Source organism: Cyanistes caeruleus, chromosome 11, assembly GCF_971803275.1.
Source record: "Cyanistes caeruleus chromosome 11, bCyaCae1.hap1.1, whole genome shotgun sequence".
Lineage (NCBI taxonomy): Eukaryota > Metazoa > Chordata > Aves > Passeriformes > Paridae > Cyanistes > Cyanistes caeruleus.
Window position 1 is genome coordinate 19,893,911 of NC_141711.1, and position 19,231 is coordinate 19,913,141.

The 19,231-nt window shown below is 54.6% G+C and overlaps 1 protein-coding gene across 1 annotated transcript; it reads left to right on the forward strand.

Annotated features, from left to right (window-relative positions):
* Nucleotides 1-12,140: 12,140 nt before the first annotated feature.
* Nucleotides 12,141-15,643, forward strand: BARX1 (BARX homeobox 1). The gene is made up of 4 exons (XM_086845979.1): nt 12,141-12,564; nt 14,372-14,657; nt 14,782-14,866; nt 15,381-15,643. The coding sequence occupies exons 1-4, from the start codon at nt 12,360-12,362 to the stop codon at nt 15,543-15,545; spliced, it is 741 nt and encodes a 246-aa protein (XP_086702105.1). The 5' UTR covers nt 12,141-12,359; the 3' UTR covers nt 15,546-15,643.
* Nucleotides 15,644-19,231: the final 3,588 nt, after the last annotated feature.

The following is a 19,231-nucleotide window of genomic DNA, read 5'->3' on the forward strand; positions in this document are numbered from 1 at the left end:
AACTATTAATATTGGTTTGTTTGCCAGAACATGATCAAAAACATTTGGCAGGCAAGACTTGGTCAGGAAAGTGAGCCAGTAAAATTGAGCTGTCATCTAAGTACATACAGAAAAACTGTTCACTTGGCATGAAAAACAGACTGTTTACAGAAATAATAAACATGCCCTCAAAAATTATGTTCCTTCTCTCTAAAATCACGGAAGGTCACGAGACTTTGACCTTACAGAAGGAGCATAACACTTTATGAGACTCCTGTCAAAGCACATGATAAAAAATAAATACACTGCAATAAAGAAGTGTCAGGCTGATGGCTCAAATGTGCCTTCCTGCTGTATCCTGTCTCCTTCCCGCAGGATGTGGGGTGGCTGCTGCCAGGCCACGGCAGCCCAGCTGGAGGGGAGGGCACAAACACCTTCTCCTGCCATACCACTCCATGTATTAGTTAATCCACTAATTAACTTGTGTTTCATCTCCCAAGTAAACCTTGCAAACAATGAAACTTGTCAGAGTGAAATAGATGTTACTGAAAAGCGTAATTTGCAAAAGCCCTTCTGGTGGTTCAGCTGCTGGATAGAGCCCCAGATGCTGGGTGTCCATGAGGAACACGCTGATTTGGCTGTGGCTTGGTGGTTTCTCCGAGCCCCGAGGATGGAGGAGTGAACTCTAGGGAAGGATGGTGATAGCTGGAGGAGGTGTTCAGCCCCTGGCCAGCTCCCCCAAGGGCAGTGGTCTCACCTGTTTGCTCCTCAGGACTTGCAGGTTCACTCTTTATGTGGATTCCTCCTCCTGCCCCCGTAAAGCTGTTGGCTTAAATGCTCCAGTGTGAACTCTGGGCCTGGGAGGGAGACACACCACTCTTCCTTGCACCCCAGGGAACCAGGGTTATCTAGTGGAAGAAAAGGAGGCTCAGAGGGGCCTCTCACTTTCTGTAGCTGCCTGAAAGAAGGTTGTGCTCAGGTGGGTGTCAGCCTCTTCTCCCAGGGAGCAAGCGTCAGGACAAGGCACAGTGCCCTCAGGGGAGGTTTAGATTGGGTATTACAAAATGTTTCTCCACTGAAGGGGGGGTCAGGCTTTGGAACAAGCTGTTCAGGGCAATGGTGGTGGAAGTGTTGAACAAAATGTGTAGGTGTGGCACTTGGGGGTGTGGTTTAGTGGGTGAACCATCGGTCTCAATGATCTTTTTCCAACCTTAATGGTTCTGTGACTCTTCCCTCCCCAAATTCCTTGCACAGCATTACCTTCATACTCCTCCCGCTGCCTCTGCTGCAGCTGGCTCCCACTCTGCAGTGCCACAGGGGCACAGCCAAGGGGCTTTGCAGCTCAGCTGAGGAGGGGCTGTGCTCACCTGTGGCAGGGGCAGGAGCAGTGTGGGCTGCAGAGCCAGGGAAGCACCAACCCAGGGCTGCCTGGAGCTTCACACTGCCCACAAAGACATTGGTGTCTCACTGAGCAAGATTAAAAAAAAGAAAGTCAAAAAGCTTCAGCTCCCTTTTTGAGGGCAGTTCAGACTTACAGTCATCACTGCTGTGCTTCCTGGAGATTTTGTGGACTGACATGATGTCATACAGCCATTCTCCCTTCTTCCAGCATCCCTGGAGTTCACAGGGAGAAAAAGAGTTTCCCCACTGCCTCCCTCAGTTGCCAGGGTCCTCCTCTCACACACAGCACGAATCTAGCCAGATGAGCTGTGTTTTGGAAGTCCCCCAGTAGAGCTTGTACATGTGCAGAACATAAAAGATACTTAAATTTATAAAGCCTGAGCTCTCTGCGTGCTGAGGGTGAGTGTGCAAGTATTTGGCTTTGGTCTGCCCCAGCCACACAAAACAGTTTAATCCAGAAAAAACAATCTAAAAAAAACTTCATTTGCTGGCAGTTTAGATTCTGTTTACTTATAACTCACAACCTCGAAACATAAGAATTAAGCTTAATTGTTCATAAATTATACAGCACACAGCACATACTGTTGTAATTGTGCTGCACATATCTATATTGAAGTATTAACACCAATGTTTAAACAAAATACAAAGTCACCACAGGCAGCCTTAAACCTCAGCTGTACAGTTTCGCTGAACTATTTTGGCTATAGACATGATTTTTCACCCCTCTACCCTCATATGGTATTAATTCAATTGTTTTAGATGTTACACATGCGTAAGAACTAGAAGGGATTTCCTCGAACAACAAACACCGAGGATAAAAAGGTCGATGTTTATAAAAATGTCAAACTCCAAGGCTCTTCCATGAGTTGTTAGAGGATTGCTCTCAGTGAAGACTCGGCCAGTCATTCAAGAATCCTCCAGTGAGGGAAGCTAATCCTGAGTTTCCACTCCTAAGTCAGTGGTTAGGTCCCTCAACAGAGCACCAGCAGCAGAAGTGCTGAAGGGAGAGCAGGGAAATTGGACGTGGTTTAAAAGATCCCAAAAAATTCTTGATCACTCTGGTGTTGTGTTTGTGCTTAGCAGCTCCCTGGAAGCAGTTCCCACACCGTGCCATTGGTGTTTCTGCAATGGTCTGTGGCTGCCAGGGGCTGAAAGGGACCTCCCTGTCACAGCTGAGCTGCTGCTCTTCCACAGCAGGCCGGGGCAGACACGAAATCTTTAAAAGATACTTCCTTAACTTCATTAAAAGAGGTTTTTCTACATCTGTGCTCTTTATTTGCAGCTCTAAGCATGTTCTGGAAGGCAATGCTCTGTCACAGGTTGATGTGGGAGAGCTTGTGGGGTCACTGGGCCATTCCCTGGGGAGCCTGTTCAGTGCCCCAGCACCTTCTGACACCCAGCTAGCCCTGCCAGCACAGCTCCAGCCACTCTGTCCCTGCTCACAGAGAGCCGAGCCGCTGGCTGTGCGGATGTCTCGGTGCTGCTGGGGACATCCCAAGGCTCCAGTGCCCTCCGCAGCCTCCAGGAGCTCGCTCCAGGAGCTCCAGATGCCTCCTGTGCCGGGGAGCCCAGCGCTGGGCTCGGCGCTGCAGCTGCAGCATCCCCGGGGCTGGGGAGAGAGGCCAGAACTGCTGGCAGTGCTCCCCCTCGATATTCGCTCTTCCTCTCGCCCTCTGCACTCCTGTTCTTCCCGTTCTGCAGGTCCCTACTCTGGATGTCTTCATGGTGAGCCAGGGAATCGCTCTCAGCTTGAATCTCACACGAAAACACGGAATGGGTGCCCACCCATCCCCTCGTCCCGCGGTCCCACCAAGCCCTGGCTGCCGGGGCAAGGCTGCTCTGGGAGCTGGGACCCCCAAAACACACCCTGAGCCCGGGACACCGGGAACAGAGACCCCATAACACACCCTGAGCCCGGGACACCGGGAACAGGGACCCCATAACACACCCTGAGCCCGGGACACCGGGAACAGGGACCCCCACAGCACACCCTGACCTCGGACACCGGGAACAGGGACCCCCAAAACACACCCTGACCTCGGACACCGGGAACAGGGACCCCCACAGCACACCCTGACCTGGGACACCGGGAACAGAGACCCCATAACACACCCTGACCTGGGACACCGGGAACAGAGACCCCATAACACACCCTGACCTCGGACACCGGGAACAGGGACCCCCAAAACACACCCTGACCTGGGACACCGGGAACAGAGACCCCATAACACAGCCTGACCCGGGACACCGGGAACAGAGACCCCCATAACACACCCTGACCTCGGGACACCGGGAACAGGGACCCCCACAGCACACCCTGACCTGGGACACCGGGAACAGAGACCCCCTCGGACCCCGATCTGCGACACTCGGGGGACACCTGGGGACAGCAGCGGCCACCTGCGCTCTGTTCTGCCGCCGCCAGAGGGCGCTGCCGCCGCGGGACACGGGAATGGGGAATGGGGACATGGAAATGGGGATTTGGGACACGGGAATGGGGATTTGGGACATGGAAATGGGGATTTGGGACATGGAAATGGGGATTTGGGACATGGGAATGGGGAATTGGGACATGGAAATGGGGATTTGGGACATGGAAATGGGGATTTGGGACACGGGAATGGGGAATTGGGACACGGAAATGGGGATTTGGGACACGGAAATGGGAAATGGGGGCACGGGAATGGGGATTTGGGACACGGGAATGGGGATTTGGGACATGGGAATGGGGAATTGGGACATGGAAATGGGGATTTGGGACATGGAAATGGGGATTTGGGACACGGGAATGGGGAATTGGGACATGGAAATGGGGATTTGGGACATGGAAATGGGGATTTGGGACACGGGAATGGGGAATGGGGACATGGAAATGGGGATTTGGGACATGGGAATGGGGAATGGGGACATGGGAATGGGGAATAGAGACATGGAAATGGGGATTTGGGACATGGAAATGGGGATTTGGGACATGGAAATGGGGAATTGGGACATGGAAATGGGGATTTGGGACACGGGAATGGGGAATGGGGACATGGAAATGGGGAATGGGGACATAGAAATGGGGATTTGGGACACAGGAATGGGGAATTGGGACATGGGAATGGGGAATGGGGACATGGAAATGGGGATTTGGGACACGGGAATGGGGAATTGGGACATGGGAATGGGGAATTGGGCACGAGAATGGGGAATTGGAACATGGAAATGGGGAATGGGGACATGGAAATGGGGATTTGGGACACGGGAATGGGGAATGGGGACATAGAAATGGGGATTTGGGACACGGGAATGGGGAATGGGGACATGGAAATGGAGAATGGGGACATGGAAATGGGGAATGGGGACATGGAAATGGGAATTTGGGACACGGGAATGGGAATTTGGGACACGGGAATGGGGAATTGGGACATGGGAATGGGGAATTTGGGCACGGGAATGGGGAATTGGAACATGGAAATGGAGAATGGGGACATGGAAATGGGAAATGGGGGCACGGGAATGGGGAATGGGGACATGGAAATGGGGAATGGGGGCACAGGAATGGGGAATTGGGACATGGGAATGGGGAATGGGGAATGGGGACACGGGAATGGGGAATGGGGAATTTGGGCACAGGAATGGGGAATGGGGATATAGAAATGGGGAATGGGGGCACAGGAATGGGGAATTGGGACGTGGAAATGGGGAATGGGGGCACAGGAATGGGGAATTGGGACGTGGAAATGGGGAATGGGGGACACGGGGATGGGAGACACAGGAATTTGGGACATGGGAATGGGACACAAGACAGGGGAATGGGGGATATGGGGATGGAAGATACAGGATGGGGGATATGGAGTGAGGGAAGAGCAGATACAGAATCTGGGATGTGGAAATGGAGACTATGGGATAAAACCTGTGGGACACAGGGGAGAGAATGGGAGATACAGGGGGCAGAAATGGGGATACAGGAACGGGGGATACAGGATAGGGATGTGGGAATGGGGATAAGGGATTGGGATGTGGGAATGGGAGTGTGGGAATGGGAGATACAGGGTGCAGGATGGGGGAGTGGGACGGGGGTACAGGATACAGGATACAGGATAGGGTGCAGGATGGGGATGTGGGATACAGGGTGTGGGATGGGGAACTGGATGGGGGGTGGGATGGGGTTGTGGGATAGGGGTACAGCACAGAGCTGTGTGACTGGGGATGTGGGATGGGGTGCAGGATGAGGGATGCAGGGTAGGGGTGTGTGGGATGTGGGATGTGGGATGCAGAGTGCAGGATCAGCCCAGCCCAGGAGAGAGGCTGGGGAAGAGGCTCCAAGCCCAGCAGGATGAGCACAGTCCGTGTTAAATCGCTCCATCTGGAGCTTGGCAGATCTCTATCAGTGGGTCTTGGAATGTCGCATTAGTGTCCAAAAATTTGCAAGTGTCATAATATATGTATGGAAAGGGAAATTGTTTAAACTTCTTAAGCAGCTGTGGCCATATATGGGTTTGAAATGTAGTTCTGAGCACAGTAAATAGAAATTTGCCATATCAGATACAGGATTGCAGTGTAAGCAATGTGAAACTCGGGTCTCATCTCACCTCAAGTGAATGGCAGATCTCCTTCTGGTGGCTTCTGTGTCAGCAAGGGTTTCTCCCTTAGAATTTAAAATACCTGCTGCAGGGTCAGGGGCCTTAAATCCTTGTGAGGGTCCCTGTACATGTGTGAAAGGAAAATAAAAGACCTAGTGGGTATGGCAGAATCACTGAGAGGAATGGTTTGGAAGAACCCTTCTTCACTTAATGCTTTTGTATTGTTTGGCCTTTAGTGAGAGCTGTTTTATGGTACTAGCTCCCTAACTTAGGTGGTTTAACTACCTGTAGTGGTGCTTGTGAGGGACAGGAAAGCCAGCTTTAATATGATTTTAGTATGTATAAAACATCTTGTTATTTTTTAAATAAAGTGCTTCAATTGGCCATTATTGTGTTTAATGATTTAAACATCTCCCTGCTGATCTATAAACCCAAATCGTCCAGATCTGATGTAGCACTCGAGAACTGGCAACCAGAAGTGACTGGAGGCAAACCATAAAACTGAAGGGTGTAAGGATTTCATTCTGTTTCTTCCCTTTTAAAAACCAAAGGCCCAAGTTCTGCACAGATGTAGTCATTAACTTAGTTTTATGAACCATAAACAGTCCCGTTGCAGTCAGCCGTGTGCTCAGGGAGCAGCCTCAGCACGCAGCGGGTGTTTACAGCACCAGGCTAACGGGGTGTCAGCAAAGCATCCCTCATTTCCACACAGATGCAGGGCTTGGCTGGATTTCAGCTCACACAGGAGTGATAAGGACAAATCATTGTTTTCTGCCTAAAACTCTTTTATCACCTAGAAATGAATGGTTCAGCCAGATGTGCTGTTCCAGGTAGAGTATGGTTATTTACTGCACCAGTGCAGTGATGTTTAACCTGCCCTTTTATGTGTGTCCCATCATTTGTCATCTGCAATGTCACCTGCACAGCTCCTGCCATCGCTCTGCTTGTGGCCAGGTCAGGTTTGGTGTGGGCTGGGGCCTCGGTGCTGGGCACTGACCACAGTCCCAGGCCATGGCACCACTCATCCACAGCAGGCCTGGGCAGAGCAGGACGGAGGTACAGCTCTCACCAAGCACTCATCTCAAGTGTCACTGCACTCATCTCCAACTGGGACCCTGGTTTTAGGGGCAGCCACCACCCTCCTGGCAGGGCTGGGGAAGGAGCTCTGAACCTACAGATCTCCTCATGGCCAGGAATCAATCCATAGAGAAGAGGCTGTACCAAAAATACTGCCCGGCCTGAAATCTAATCACGTGTGCGGCTGGTTACTGGTTTCTATTTCCAGGCATTTCGTCCCTTGTCTGTGAACTAACTGAAAGTAAAAACAAATAAATAAAAAATTAAAATCCTTTATGTAAAAAGGCGTGTGCCTCACTGTTTGTGCTGGTTTGGGGCCCTGCACAATGAGAGGATTCAGGGAGGAAGTGTCCCAGTTGGGTACATGTGTAACACTCAGGTGTGTGGTACCCGATGGCAGCGGTGGGGACAGAGGTGGCACATTTGGGGAGCTTCTCATCCTGCTGGCTGCTGTAATGGATATAAATGAAATGTATTCAGGCAATAGTAGTTTCAGGGATGACTGGACAGAAATGGAGAACACCCAGTTTGTGAGAGCTGCTTGTAGCAGGGAGGAGGATGGATGCTGGACCTCGAGGGGCAGGGAATAAAGGGGCTGCAGCCCTCACCCAAACCAAACCGGATCCTCTGAGCATGGCTCTGAAAGATAATGCCATAGTCTGACTTTCTGACAAGGCCAGGTGTTCAGGTGTTTGCAGAAAATAATTTTTAGAGGGATACGTGTTTAACGGCCACTGATGAAGCTTTACCCAGCCATTAAACATAACTTATTACTCAGGGCCGAGCTATTCCCTCAGCCCGAGCTCTCCTTCCCAATTAGCCCGTGATGTCACGTTTTCCACTCTCTTCCTAGCACTTTGTGGATTTCCTGAATATTAAGTGCCGTGAGGAGGGAGCGGGTGGGGGGAGGTGGCTGTGCCTGTCTCCCCTCCTCGGGCCCCCGAGGGAAGGGCAGGGGCTGCGGGGATGTTCCCGCACGGCAGCGGGGTGGGACGGGCAGAGCCCCGCAGCCTGGGCAGCTCCATCCCCGGAGCGCTCCGGGCACCGCCTGCCCCGGAGCTGGGCATCGCCAGGCGCGATGGGAGAGACAGGGACATTTTATTAGAGTTTTAGAAGCGGTGATGCTGAGGAAACAACGAATTGGTTGTGTTCAAAATCCATGGAGAGCTTTGATGCAAATGAAAAAAAACAAACAAAAAAACCAAAAAACAAAAAAAAAAACAAAAAAAACCCAAAAAAAACCCATAAAACCAACCAAAAAAAAATTAAAAAAATAAAAACCCACAACACTTCATTTTTCAATTGATCCAAGGAGCGCTGCGGAGCGGCCCCAGGTTACCCCGGTCCCTTCAGCAGAGCGGGATGTGACCGGGCACAGGGGACCCAGGACACCGAGAGCGGGCTGGGAGAGCCCTGCTCTGCCTGCGCTGCCCTCGGCATTCACAATATTCTCCCGGCTGCGGTATTTCCCCAGGGATGCAGGAGGAGAGGAGTTTGAGAGGAGTTTGAGAGGAGTTTGAGAGGAGTTTGAGAGGAGTTTGAGAGGAGTTTGAGTTTCTCTGTTTTCCTCGGGACGGCTGTCGGAGGCGGGAGAGCTGCGGGAATTCAGCAAAACTCTTCTCGTCAAATCGGGGATGAATCAGCGGAGTAAAAGTATTCCCACCCCCGGGAAGATTTTAAATCACTACGTGAACTCGTTTCCTTTTTCGTAATAAAATTTTCACGGGTGGAACTGTCATCTTTCTCCGAGTTACTCAGCCGAAATAGAGGCATCAAAATATCTGAAGCGTGAAAGCAAGCGAGAGGAGCCTTTAAAAAAGCATTCTGCTTTTATGCAAAACGAAGGGCAGGAGAGCCCCGTAATGGGATGGATGCATCGATAGTTACTGAAACCAGTTAAGAGCATTTGTATAAAAATTATTTTTTAGAAAAGCTAACTCCAGAAATAATCTGTTTCTAGCAGTCATATAAAGTCTGTACATGGTGAAACAAAACAAAACAAAACAAAAAAAACAACAACCCAACCCTAAACGAAACAAATCAACAAAACCCCAAACAGCAACGAAACTAGAATTTTAAAAAGCCCCTCGGTAAATGAGGAGCAATTTTGTAAATAAAAGTGATTCCATTCGGGTTGCTGGGAGGAAAAAAGTGCATAAAATTTGGGGCCTGCAGCTTGTCCATGGGGTTGATCCCTAAAACCCCACGTATTTTGCTGAATTCCCACTCCAAGACGCAGCTTTTTATAAAACTGGTTGCATGAATCTGCCGCCCAAACTGACGTGAAGTAAAAGCACGGGTTTATGTGCTCTGTAAGAGTACAGGAAATTAGACAATTTTCAGGCGCTGTAAAAGTGAATAATAATAATAATAATAATAATAATAATAATAATAATAATAATAATAATAATAATAATAATAATAATAATAATAATAATAATAATATTGGCTGGTGTCTTTTTCACTACAGGGTTTGTTTTGCAAAGATTTTAAATTCCTAACTGTGCGTGCGGCCGGATGGTGAAATTCACCCTCTCTTTCTTCAGTGCAGCATCGAAATGTTTCAATAGGAGGTTTTTCAGAAAAGCTAGTTTTTATTTTATTTTTTCGGTGACCTCGGGGGCTGGAGGCCTGCCCCTGGGGAAGATGTGGGATCCGCCGACCTTCCGTGCCTGCCCGGCTGCGGCTGCTCTCCTAAACAGCCTCGGGGCAGATGGGTCCCAAGGAACATAAAAATTTTAATTATCAAAGTTGATACCGTGTGATGGGAAATGATACCGGGTCTGTACCGGGTGGGGATGGAAGTATTATTATTTACAGTTATTCTTGAATTTTGATTTATTTTAAATAAACAAAAAAAAAACACACAAGAGAAGCGTGCATAATTTCTTCTACGTGCACTATTTTGTTTATGAGCGCACCTCACGGGTGAGGTTGTTTAAACATTCCGATATGGATTTGCCTGCTCGCTTGAATGTGTCCAAAATTCACCCACTTTACTCATGATCATTCTCCACGTTCCGTGATATCAGCTCCGATGTCCTCTTTGGCCTCGGCCGCAGGGAATCAGCACCTTGGCACGGGAACACCTCGGGAGGACACACGGACAAAGGATGGCCGGACCAAAAGCCACGTCAGGAAACGGGGGGGGGTTAGATTTGGGATTTTTGATTGTTTTTGGGGCCCCGTTGGTGTCGGCCGGGGCTCCCCAGAGCGCAGGTGTGCACAGGGACACGGCTGCCCCGGGATTCCCGGCAGGAATTCGGGGAAGAGGGAGAGGGATGGAGGCGCCCAGCCCCGGGACCGCGCAGCATCTCGGTGCGCTCCGGTGCCCGCTGCTCCCTCCCGGCAGGGGAGAGGCGGCTCCCGGGCACAGCCCCCGCTCTGCCGCGTGTCACCAGCTCGCTGGCACTGCACGCACCGAGATGATGTCTGAGCAAATGACAACTCGCTAACAGCAGGGAGCAGCGGGCAGATCACGGGGGCTCAGCCCGTTAGTGTTCCACAGAGCGAGTGGCGTAATCTTAAATTGAAGAAACGTGGAGCAAGCAGAACAAATCCGCGCGGAACTGCTCCGTACGAGTCGCAGTAACCATATGGAACAGGTTATGTGGGCAGGCAGTGAAGTACAGAGCATAAATTAATTCGTTGTTGTCGCATGCAGGGGTGAGTAGCACAGAGGAACGGCAGCAGTACTCAAATAGCGCTGACAGCAGCAGCAGGGCTGCAGTTCCCCGAACGCCCCCGCCTGCCCCTGCCTCGAGATTTTAATTCAAGATACAGGCCCGGGGTCCCGATGGGCCGGGGGTCCCTGCAGCAGCATCTGCCGAGGCCCGCGGAGCCCCCGGGGCTGTTGGCCGGCTCTGGGGGCCAGACGGAGACCCACGAGAGGCGCTGGAGCCCGCACGGCTCGGGGGAAGCCGGCTGGACACGGGGCCCCGACGGCAGCCGGGAGCTGGGACCCCCGGGCTGCGCTCCCGGCCCTGGCCGTCCCACCCTGCCGGTGCCTTCCGAGCCGGGCACGGCCCCGCGCCTGCTCCGCTCTCCCCTGCGCATCCCCCGCTGCAGCCGCCAAAACGGGCAGAGCCCCCTTCTTTCGGCCCAAAATCCTAAAGAAGGAGGCTGGGCTTCGCTCGCCGGGGAGATGAGCCCCGCTGCCGTCCTGCTGCGTGGGCCGGCCAGGCTGAGCCCGTGGGTGCCCCCGCGAACTCCGCTCGGGGCCGGGCACGCGTGGGCAGCTCCGGCCGTGGGCAGGGACCGAGCGCTGCCGGAGCCGCCCCACGCCGCGGGACCCCAGACGATGGGAACGATCCCCCTGCAATCCATTACCGCCGGCATTTTCGGGAGGGATTTGGGCGTTCGGGCTCCCGCACACGAGTCTGGCTCGCAGCGCGTCAGTAACGAGCAGGGGCGGCTCGTGGGTCTCTGCTGTCGTGCGTGACACAGGCTAAAGGGAATGGAATGAATCACGCTGTACCCAGCAAAACGTTCGTGTAAATGATCTAAAAGTCCAGGGAAAGGCTCTGCTTCGCGCTGAGTTTTGTTCCCTGAGCAGCTCCTTTCAGGTGTTTACACCGCTTTGGCCGGGGCCGGGAGCCCGGAGCTGCCCCCGCCTGCCCTGGGGCTCCGAGCCGCCCATGCTGCGGGGCAGGGAAGGTGCGGGCCGGGCCGAGGGGCTGGGGGTCCCCGAGGGTCCGTGGGGCTCCGTGTCTGCCTCCATCAGCCGAGGCGCTCCGGAGCCGCGGGTATCCCCTGTCGGGGGAAGGGGATGGAGAGGGCGATGAGGACTGGGGGAGGAATGGCGTGGGGACGGGAAAGGGGATGGCGATGAGTATGGCGACAGGGACGGGGATGGGGCTGGAACCGGGGACAGGGATGGTGACAAGGATCCCCGGGACCGGGACCGAGGCTGCGCCTCGAAGGGGCCAGCGGTTGTTTGGGTGTCTGCTCTCCCGCAGCGAGCAGAACGGGTAATTTGCTTTATATGGAGGGGGATCAAATGCTGGGCTGTAACCCCCGCTCCAGGTACTCGCCCGCCCCGGCCCCTTCCTTCCTCCGCAGCCCCTCCCGCGCCCTCCCCCGCCGCACTGACGGCCCCGCCGGGCCCTGCTGTATAATAGGCCACCGCCGCGGCCCCGGGGCGGAGAGACAGGCGCTGCCCGGTGCCGCGCCCCGTGTGCAGGCGGCGGGGACGGCTCCGGGCCGCCGCACAGGGCCAGGGGAGGGGGCGGCGGGGCGATGGGCAGAGCCCCCGCTGCCCGGCTGCCGGCCGGGGGGCTGCGCTAGCTCGGCCCCGGCGGCCGGGGATCCCCCCGCGCCCCGGGGGCGGCGAGGATGCAGCACCCGCTGGAACTGGGCGCCGGGCGCTACTTCCCGGCCGAAGCCTTTCCCGACCACCGCTCCCACCGCTACCGCAGCTTCATGATCGAGGAGATCCTCACCGACCCCCCGGACGCCAAGGGGGCCGCGCCGGCCGGCGAGCTGCTCAAGTTCGGGGTGCAGGCGCTGCTCTCTGCCCGGCCCTACCACAACCACCTCGGTACGTCCCGGGGGCTCCCCGCGCCTGGGGGGCGGCAGGGGGCGGCAGGCGGGGAGGCATCGCCCGCCGATGGTCTCCAGCGCCTTTGGGAGCCGGGTTCCTTGGAGAAAAAATGAGGAATTGTGCCTACAAAAATTGCAGCGGGGCTGTGCCGGCCGTGCGCATCCCCGCCGCGCCGCGGGCGCTCCAGCCGGGAGCAGCCCAGCGCTTGGGGCCTAAAAGCCAAGGAAGCGGCTCCGCGGCTGCAGCCGCCCTCGCACGGAACGGCCTCTGGATTGCAGGGAAAGTTGTTGGTGGTAGTTTTGTTTTGGGGGTTTTCCCGTGTTTTCGGATGAGGTGAGAATTGCTGGACCCGGGCTGCGGGGTCTGTGCGCGGCTGCGAGGGCGGCGAGAGGCCCTGCGGTCACAGGTTTAGCTGGAAACCCGGCTTCATGTGTAAACACAAAACTGTATAATACACAGAGATATTATATATAACATATATATACACGCCATGTTTATATAATATTAATATAGAAGATGAAGGACATAACACTATTATCCATATTATAATATAAGTTTGGGGTTTGTGTTTTTTTAAAACGGGTGCCAGCATTCTCTGTCCAGTCTGGATATTGCATCCAGGACAAATGCAGTTTATTAACATTCAAATAGGTTTGGGGTTTTTTTTAATGGTTATTTGTTTTATTGTTATCACTGGGGGGAGTTTTTTGCGGTTGTTTCTTTTTTTTCTTTTTTGTGTTTTGGGGTTTTTGTTAAGGCTAGTGTTTAATGTATTTTGAAGGCTGTTATTTAATATATTTTAAAGGCCGTCATTTAAATGTGTGATGGCGAAAGCTTTGACTTCCCAAGCCATCTTCATCTGCGAAGCCGTAGCTCTTCATCCATTGACCCGCACAGAAAAGGAGTATCCCAATTTCATTTCCTGCATTTAAGAGCAAAAGAGGAAAGCGTCAAGCCCCTGAGCAAGGGAGCAACATGCGTTAGAATATCTAGAAATCAGTATTGTTTTCAAGATGAACTATTCAGAACTACTCGGAATAGCGGATCAGATACAAGGCTCTTCACACCCCTCTCGGATCGGTTCCGCAGGGACGGGCGGGAGCAGGATGGGGCCCTGAAGGGAGGGAGGCGATTTCAGGCAGGCCGAGAAGAGCCCGCAGAGGCTCCCCCGAGGTCCTTCCCCCTGTGTCGCCGGCGGGGAGGCCGAGCCGAGCAGGAGCGCAGCCCCCGGCCCACGCAGGGTTTGGGCCACGGAGCGGAGCGGGGGAGCCGGGACGGACCCAGCCGGGTCGGGCCGAGCCCAGCGAGGGAATCGAGCCGAGCCGGGCCGGGCTGGATCCGGGAGAAGGGAATGGAGCCGGCCGAGCGGCGGCCCCAGCCCGAGGGAGCGGCACCCTCGGGGATGGCTCGCTGTCCTCTCTAGGCTGCGGTTCACAGAGTGGGATAGAAATTATTACCAGCTCGGAAATATCCTGAAAACTCTTAGGAAGGGAACCCCGGGACCGTGCCCGCCCCGCTGGTCTCCGAGTTCAGCCGGGTCCGGCAGCTGTCGGGTGACACGGACGGGAGCGCTTTGGGGTTGAATTATTTCCACTTGCAACCCCCAAGTAACTCATTGATTAGCATGTGCTGGTTGAAGGGTAAAAGGTGGCCCTGTAGCGAGGAGGTGGCGCAGCCGGGGGGCTCGGGACCGGAGGGGAAGGGGCCAGGGTTCCTGGCAGGGGCTGCTCGCCGGGATCCGCCGCTCCCTGCAGCCCCGGGGGTCCCTGCGGTGCCCGCCGCTCACCGCCGCTCTCTCCCGCAGCGGTGCTGAAGGCGGAGCCGGCCGCCGTGTTTAAGTTCCCGCTGGCTCCCCTGGGCTGCTCGGGGCTGGGCTCGGCGCTGCTGGCCGCCGGCTCGGGGCTGCAGGGCGGCTCGGCCTCGCCGCATCTCCCGCTGGAGCTGCACCTCCGCGGGAAGCTGGAGCCGGGCCCCCCGGAGCCGGGCAAGGCCAAGAAGGGCCGCCGCAGCCGCACCGTCTTCACCGAGCTGCAGCTCATGGGGCTGGAGAAGCGCTTCGAGAAGCAGAAATACCTCTCCACGCCCGACAGGTAGGCCACGGCCGACCTCGGGCTCGGGGCGCGGCGGGGCTCGTTTTGATTGAAAAAGTCGGGAAGCTGCTGCCATCGAGAGCAAAGCTGCCGGCCTGACCTCCTCTCTCTCTCTCGCCTGCAGAATAGACCTGGCCGAATCGCTGGGACTCAGCCAGCTCCAGGTGAAAACCTGGTACCAGAACAGGCGCATGAAATGGAAGAAAATAGTAAGTGGCCCTTATTAATTAATAGTCCTCCCCTTGGGCTCGTCGTGTCCGCGTTCGGCGGGGATCGAGCCCTGCCCCGCGGGCCTCGTCCCTCCGCACACCGGCCCCGGGATATTTAATAACAGCATTAAGGATAATTGTAACAGCAGTGGGGACCGTGACGGTAAGAATAAGAATAAGAATAAGAATAAGAATAAGAATAAGAATAAGAATAAGAATAAGAATAAGAATAAGAATAAGAATAAGAATAAGAATATGACGTCCCTGGTCTTTAATACCGTGCCCCTAGTCCAGCATCTTCTGGGCCCCTGCCGCCGCCCCTCCCGGTCCTGTCCGAGCCCTCCGGTGTTTGTTCTCGGCCCCGGGGCGGCGGGCGGGGGCCGCAGTCCGAGAGGACCCGCACCGGCGGCTTCGCTCCGGGGCACGGGAGAGAGAGGGGTTGCTGCGGCCCGGGCTGATGGCAGCTCGGTTTTACCGGGGTGTCCCCTTCCTCCGCCCCCTCCCCGCCTCGCAGGTGCTGCAGGGGGGCGGCCTGGAGTCCCCCACCAAGCCCAAGGGCCGCCCGAAGAAGAACTCGATCCCCAGCAGCGAGCAGCTCTCGGAGCAGGAGCGCGCCCGGGATGCCGAGAAGCCGCCCGAGAGCCTGGGCTCGCCGGCCGAGGTCAGCCAGGAGGAGTGAGGGGGGCTCGGCCCCCACGGCCCCGCCGGGCCCCCCGAGGGCACGGAGGGCAGCTCGGACAGCGGCTGCGGCCGCCTTCGGCCTCGGGACTTTTGGACGCTTTGACCGCACGCCGGTCTCACCTCCGCTCCCCTCCGGCCAGGAGCACACTGGATCCCACCTTCCACATCTACTCGCTGTCTAAAACCCTGTGGTGCCCCTAGTTATTCGAAAACTGCATTTTATGATCAGTTTTATTAATGCGAAGATATTTACTTTATTTCAATAAAGTATTTTATGAATTATTGCTCTGGGTAACGTAATGCTTTGGGGTTGATTTTTTTTTAAGATTTGCTATTTTTTTTTTTTCTCCCACGGAGGCAGGTTAGAGACTGAAAACCAATTTCAAGGCAGGTCTACAGAGAAAGTGCAAAGCACAGGGGTACCGGGAAGATTGTCCCATCGTTTTCCACGACGGTTCGGCTGCCCGTGGCCGGGAGAGGCCAGACCCTCGGTCTTTCCTCGGTCAAATTCGGACGCTTTCGGATTTTAAAGATACGTTAGTTGCTGACAAAAGATTAATTAACTTCTGCACTGCGCATCCTGAACGGTGCTTTTAAAAAAATGCTCTTCACGAGCTCCTGCGATGCAGCACGAAATCCTGGCGCTTTGTTGTTCGGGTGAGGATTTTTTATTTTATTTTATTTTTTCGCTTGTTTTCCCCGAGTGTCTTCTCCACGTTTTCCTTTGGGATGTTAAATTACAGAGCAACCACCGAGACGTGCAATTACCGCCATTTTCCTAAAAAAAAAAAACCCAAAAAATACCAAACCAAAAACAAAACAACCGGAAAAAAAAAAAAAAGAAAAACCAACCAAAAAAACCAGCAAAGCAGGGAAGGACAAGAGGCGGAGAGCGAGCGGCGGGGCAGCCTCCCAATGAAGGGCGGTAATTAGCGGCTCGGGGGTGCCTCCGTGGCCCGGCAGGGTGCCCTTAGGGCCGGCAGGACGGGAGCCCTGTCCCGGGGCAGCGGCTCCGGGAGGCTCCAGCCCGTGCTCAGGGCCCCGGGGAGCGGAGCACGGAGGCAGCACCGAGGAGCTTTAACCCCAAACAGCCCCGAAGCTGTGAGGTGAATCTGCGCTGAACTGATGCCGGTCCTTCCCAGCCTTGCTGGTTTCTCTCTCCACGGCCCGGCCCGGGAGGTGCCCCGCATCCATCCCGGGTTAAATCAACCCCCGGGATGAGCGGGGCAGGACACGGCTGGGTAAACAGGAAACAAACTTACACTGAAATCACTTAGATATTTAACCAAACCATTGGTTGGAAATGTTTCATTTAACCTGAGGATGAAGACGGATGCCGGGAAGAGGGAAGGGGGCGGCGGGGCTGGCAGAGCCGGGGCTTTGCGGGACAAGCTGGGCGTGTGGCTTTGTCACTTCCCTGTCACCCCTGGCTGTTTCTGGTGCTCTCAGAACAGCGCCCGGTTTTAATTAAAAGGGAGATTCGCTGGCTCATTAACCTAAATGAACAGGACACCAGGCTGTGTTAGTCACTTGTGTCACACGGAGGGCTGGGACAGCCGGGCTTCACTCGGTGCTAGCGCCTTCGCGGGAGAATGCTAATATTTTCTTATCACAGCGGCAGAAAAGTGATTATCTTTTCTCAGATCATAAGGTGATAATTTATTTTTTTTTTCAGCGCACGAAGCAGTAAATAAATTTAGGGGTTTTTTTGTTTCGAATTTTTCCTTCGTAGACAGCCGAGAGAGGGCTTGGGGATGCTCTGGTTAAGCTGCGTTTCTGCCGAGCCGGAGCGGAGCGGGGTCCCCGTGTGTCCCCTGTGTGCCGGGGCTGCGCATCCCTTCCCTCCGCACGGGACACACGGCTGCATCCTTCTCCTGCTGTGCCGCGGCACCAGCATCTCCCGGGGGGCTCGGGGGAACCTCCCCTCGCCCCGGGAGGTGCCCGAGAGCCCCGTCCCGCACGGGGGGACACAGCGGCGGCCCCGTCCGGGGCGGGATGTGTGCTGCGGACGGCCACACGGACACACGGACACACGGCCACACGGCCACACGGCCACACGGCCACACGGACACACGGCCACACGGACACACGGCCACACGGACACCCGGACACACGGACACCCGGACACACGGACACACGGACACACGGACACACGGCCACACGGACACCCGGACACACGGACACACGGACACACGGACACACGGACACCCGGACACACGGACACACGGACACACGGACACACGGACACACGGCCCCTCCGCCTGACCGGCTCCCCCCGGAGCCGCCTGCTCTCCAGCGCTTTGGGCACGGCTTTAATGAGCGATTCCTGCTCCGGGAGGAGCCGGGTACAGCCCCGAGAGGGTGTGAGCCGGGCTCAGGAGCCCTCCAGCCTCCTCGGCCATGCTCAGGAAACCCAGGGTTCCCTCAGGCACGGAAGGAGCCTGTTAGAATTACCGGACAATAGACCCGACTAATGGGATTTTTTTTATTGGTTGGTTTGGTTTGTGTTTTCCTGTAATATGTATATTTACATACACTCCCACACATCTATTTAGATAATTTTTAACGATTTTAAGCACTGCTTTCTGTCAAAATTTAATTTCCCACAGCTTCTCCAGGTGGGCTGCCTGCTGGGCTGGCTGGAGTGACAGCAGCTGGGTCCCAGCGAGGCGCACTCAAAGGGGTGGGATGAGATGATCTCTAGTGTCCCTTCCAGCCCAAACCACTCTGAGATTCTCTGATTCTGTCTGAAAAGCGAGGGTAAATGGCACCAGCCGTCAGTGACAGCCCTTCCAAAGGTGTTTGGTGGTACCCCAAGCAGGGCTGGGGCTCCCCTTGGCCAGCCGATGAGTGACCACAAGGAAATCACAGCAGGCCTTATCTGCACACATGTTTAGTGCCTATGGATAATTTTAGACAGTGCAGAATAATGGTTTCACTTTCTAATGGCCTCTTAGAGCCGTGCTGAGCCCGTGTGGTGCTGCTGGGCTGCAGTGGGTGGTACCCACACCCACCACACCTGAGCAGCAGAGCTGGGCCAGCCCAGGCACCCGGAGATGTCCAGCAGGAGTCCTGGGGAAGATCTGGATGACTTTGTTCAGTGCTGCAACTCCTCCTCAGAGCCCTGTTCTGCCTGTGGGAATGACCTCACTCTGCAGCACCCCAAAGCTGCTGGAAAAGCTGCTGCCCCACCCCGAGGGTGGGTTGGCAGTGCTGTGTAATCCTGGGGCCAGTGAAGGACATTTGTAGCCAATACACCTGATGGTTATTCTCTGTCTGTGTGTAAATAAGCTGCATTACCACGTGCATTCATTCTGGCAGCGATGCATCCACGCTGGGGAACTCCACGTTTTAATTACACCTGTATTGGTGAAACATCATGTGTTTTCTTTGCAAACAAAGTAGAAGGGTGTTGATTGAAAGCTGGAAAAATGTGTCCTTCGATTGCTGCTCAGGTCACAGGTAATCAGCAAATGCTCTGATGGTTTTCTTAGCAAAAATACATTTGAGTTTCCAGTTCAAACATCCCAAATCCCCTTTTTTATGATGCATCTCAAAGAAACTTGAGCAAAGTTCTGCTTTTTCATCAATGCCAATTTAAATACAGCTTCACAGGGTATTTGAAGATGAATGCCATGGGTGTTTATTCAGAGGCAGTGCTTGCTCTGCCAGCAGCAGACCAGA